General features: G+C 43.9%; 1 protein-coding gene across 1 annotated transcript; it reads left to right on the top strand.

Annotated features, from left to right (window-relative positions):
* The first annotated feature begins 1955 nt into the window (after positions 1–1955).
* LOC124669798 (protein PELPK1-like) lies at positions 1956–2867 on the top strand. The gene has a single exon (XM_047206337.1). The coding sequence runs from the start codon at positions 1956–1958 to the stop codon at positions 2604–2606; it is 651 nt and encodes a 216-aa protein (XP_047062293.1). The 3' UTR covers positions 2607–2867.
* Positions 2868–3978: the final 1111 nt, after the last annotated feature.

Here is a 3978-nt window from a genome sequence, read left to right as displayed (position 1 = left end):
GCGGCGCATCTGACGGTGCGTGCTAGCTGGGCGAGGCGAGAGAAACATGGAAAACTGAAGAGGAGGATGACGACCCGGTGAAGGAAATGGTTCGGTCAAAATAGGTCGTGGTGGCCCCTATCGATGTCGCCACCCAGAAGGACACGCGTCGCACGTACGAGGCTGACGATGCGAGACGCACCATCGTCCGGAGGATTGTAAGAGTTTTCCTTCGTTTTTTGTACTATGTAAAACTTTAGATATTGACTCGGTAAAAAGTATTTTGTGTGCATCAATCAATGCATAGGCTGGGACATCCCTTTTCGAAAAAATAACTTTACTTAACTGGCTAATTCCAGTTTGTACATGCATTTTTTTTGGAAAGTATCATAATTATTACGGCGAAGTGGAAACATGCATACCTTAATATATTTATTGTGTTACTTGGCTATTAAACTCTGAAACCTCTAGTTGCAAGTTATATATATGCATCTAATTAACCAATTCATACATCAGGCTAAACCGCTAAACTGATAGAAAGGCTTCCATTGTAGGCCGCAAAATATATTTTTTAACATTGCATGTGCAGGGTTTTAAACTTGAAACATCTTGGCTCTAGTATCATATTGAACTATGCACTGTCTAAATTAAAAGAGATGGTGGGTCATTGGACTACCTACAATGAGAGTATCATATGTAGTATCATGTATTTCATACATGCAAAATGCTGATGTGGCAGTGCAATTAAGGTTGAGAGAGAGGATACTAATATTATAGGTAGATACAGTACCATAGCACATACTACTAAAATTTTTGTATATATATTTGCATTGAGATTCTATAAATTAATTAATATAAAAAGATTATGATACTAGTACATGATATCATTTATTATGGAGATAGTAACATGTGGTAGTATCATATGCATGATACTTCTATATAATACTTTGCATTGTCACTAATCTTATGCTCTCAGTACACCATCCTGACTCGAGCGAGTGAAGTCAAAGATTTCGTCACAGCGTGTGCAGGGTTTTCTAAGCAGCTTTGTCTTTGATAAAGCAAAGGCAATATCATTGCGTAATACGTACGACGTGCATGTAATGCATGGGACACTAGCAAGACTCCACGTACTTAGGTAGCCCATCAACCACAAGCCACAACCACCAATGCAGATGAAAGAAAAAATTAAGGTCAAAAGCACCATCCCTTCACGCGTCGTCTCTGTGGCGAAGCATGTAGTAACTGAAGTTAAGTTGCGTCAGACGTGCGCCGGTGACCTAACATGACACGCACAACAAGTCAGCAACGACCGTGGATCGACCTGAGACGCCGGTAGGACGCTCCAACACGAAAACGCCCGCGCGATCCAACCAACCCTCACAGATTTAGTGCTCCGATGGTAGGTTCAGACCGAATCAATCAGATAAGTGTAGCTGAACTGCCAGCCAACAAAGTACCAAATTATCCCCTACACAGTACTTGCTTCAGCTTATAGGCTAAGAATGAGATGTATCATGCAATCATGCATGTATACATACTGAAATGAAATGAGTAGATCTTCCAGGAAGGCTCCAGCCTCCAGCCACACTCTTATAACTTCCAAGCACACTATTAAGACCTTGACGTGTGGTGTGCTGCAATCGCGGGCCATGTCATCACTCAGGTCTCAAAATTCCAAACTAGTTAAGCAACATATATCTATGTATGGGTAGAGACTGAACACAAACTGAACTTTTCTTCACACACAAAACTGAAGTCAGTAAACAACTCCCAAAATGAAGGTGGCCTACCAGGAATCCATACAACCAGGTGTCATTGTTCAGTAAGACCGCTAGTCTCTACTGCAAACATGTAGAGAGTTTTAATCTCATTTAGCGTACTATAAATACCAGGCCTTCTCTCGTCTCCAAACCATCTCCATTGAAAGAAGCAGCTCCTCACTTGCACATAGACAAGAGTGCAAGCCTTTCACCATGGCGTGCAGAAACACACTGTCCTCCGTTGCCTTCCTCGGGGTTTTGCTGCTCTCATGCAGTTACATGAGCAGCGCAGCACGGCACCTGGAGGAAGCCATGCCCAAGGAGAAGGAGGAGCACCCACCACATCCCATTGCGCCGGAGCTGCCAAAGCCCGAACTCCCACCACACCCTGTTGTACCCGAGCTGCCAAAGCCTGAACTTCCTCACCCTGTCGTCCCAAAGGAGCCCGAAGTGCCGCACCACGCAGTACCGGAGATGCCAAAGGAGCCTGAAGTGCCGCACCCTGCTGTGCCGGAGCTACCGATGCCCGAGTTGCCGCCACACCCTGCAATGCCCGAGCTGCCGAAACCTGAGCTACCTCATCCAGTTGTCCCTGTGGTGCCAAAGGAGCACGAAGTCCCACACCCTGTCGTACCAGAGACACCAAAGGAGCACGAAGCGCCCCATCCTGCTGTGCCCGAGCTGCCAAAGCCGGACATTCCACATCCTACCATGCCAGAGGTGCACCCTGCTGTGCCAAAGATGCCGGAATTTCCGCACCCCACCATGCCGGAGTTTCCAAAGCATGAGCTGCCACCATTCCCAAAAGCCGAGCTGCCCCCGAAGCCCAAGTTCCACTTTCCAGAGCCAGAGGCCAAGCCATGATCGGACTACCTACATCATCAGCGAGTTATCTATGTTTTATGTGTATATGAGATGCATGTGTGTGATTGTTATGTAAAAGTGTGTACTGTACATGTCGTTAGCCTGCGCTCGAGCTCGTGAGACGAGCTGGCTCTCTCATGCATTAGCAAGGAGCTAGCGTTATGTATTGTGTTGGAGCGGTGTCGCATGTTACAGCTGCTCGATCTGTTCTTTATATGTATATATGTGATACACGATGCATATGCATTGTATATACATGAGTGTGTACTGTAAATGTCTTGTTTTGGAGTTTTATACTTGACATTATGTTTGGATCTATATATGTAAAAGTGTGTACTGTAAATGTTTTATTTTGGAGTTTTATACATGACATTATATTTGGATCTTTATATGTAAAAGTATGTACTGTAAATATTTTATTTTGGAGTTTTATACTTGACATTATGTTTGGATCTATATATGTATATATCTCGCTGAATAGTTATATTCAAATTGAAAAGATGATGTCTTGAACATGTCTTAATTCAAATTGAAACATGGGTCCTCTTACATTTACCATGTCTTAATTCAAACTGTAATGGTTTGATTGATCAGTGACAAGCCAAATAAGCGTCTAACAAATTTAATAAGTGTTTTGGCTTTCAGTGGCTATGCTAGTTTGACTAAATTCTGTGGTAACCCTAAAAATGAGAAAAAAAAATTGAGTGATATATATTTCTATATATGAAGGTGTAGTTGCCCACACCTTATGGTAACCAGAAGAGTTACAAGGGGGTTGGGGATGGATTTACAAGCCAGGGGCAGCCCTGGAGGGGGGAAAAAGAGGAAAGAAAAAAAGCAAAAGAGCTCCTATTGAGAAAGAAGCTTGTCAGCCCATAGCTTGATCTGTGGCTACAGCTTTGTGGATCGTTTGCTCCAGAGCAACAATTCGCTGGCGATCTGGCTTAGAAGCGCTTGTCTAGCAATTTGCTTATGGTTGAACACCCTCTCATTCCTCGCTTTCCATAAGCCATGGAAGCATGCAGCGGCGCAGACCGACCAAGTTTTTGACTTAACTGATCCGTCAGTGATGAAGATGAACTAGTTAATAGTGTTGGCAGTTGCTGCGCTTTGGGCTTGTCCAAGCTGTTTCCAGACCCATGTCGCTTGCTTGCAGTGTAGGGCGATATGATGTATAGATTCTAGTGCTGGGCACTCGGTCACATCCCGCATCTGAGCATCAGGTCTTGTTCGCCATATTGTCTTTAGTATTTAGTCTTCCTCTGAAAGCTAACCAGAGGAAAAATCTGTGCCTAAGAGGGACGACATTTTGCCATACCCATTTGTAGCCCTGCCAAATCAAACCTCGGTCTGTGAAAAGCTTGTAAAAATC

This window comes from Lolium rigidum, chromosome 7, assembly GCF_022539505.1.
Source record: "Lolium rigidum isolate FL_2022 chromosome 7, APGP_CSIRO_Lrig_0.1, whole genome shotgun sequence".
NCBI lineage: Eukaryota > Viridiplantae > Streptophyta > Magnoliopsida > Poales > Poaceae > Lolium > Lolium rigidum.
This window is presented reverse-complemented; position numbering and strand designations above follow the sequence as displayed.

Excerpts from the sequence above, each read along its gene's own strand:
- LOC124669798 (XM_047206337.1), top strand. The coding sequence starts at position 1,956 with ATGGCGTGCAGAAACACACTGTCCTCCGTTGCCTTCCTCGGGGTTTTG.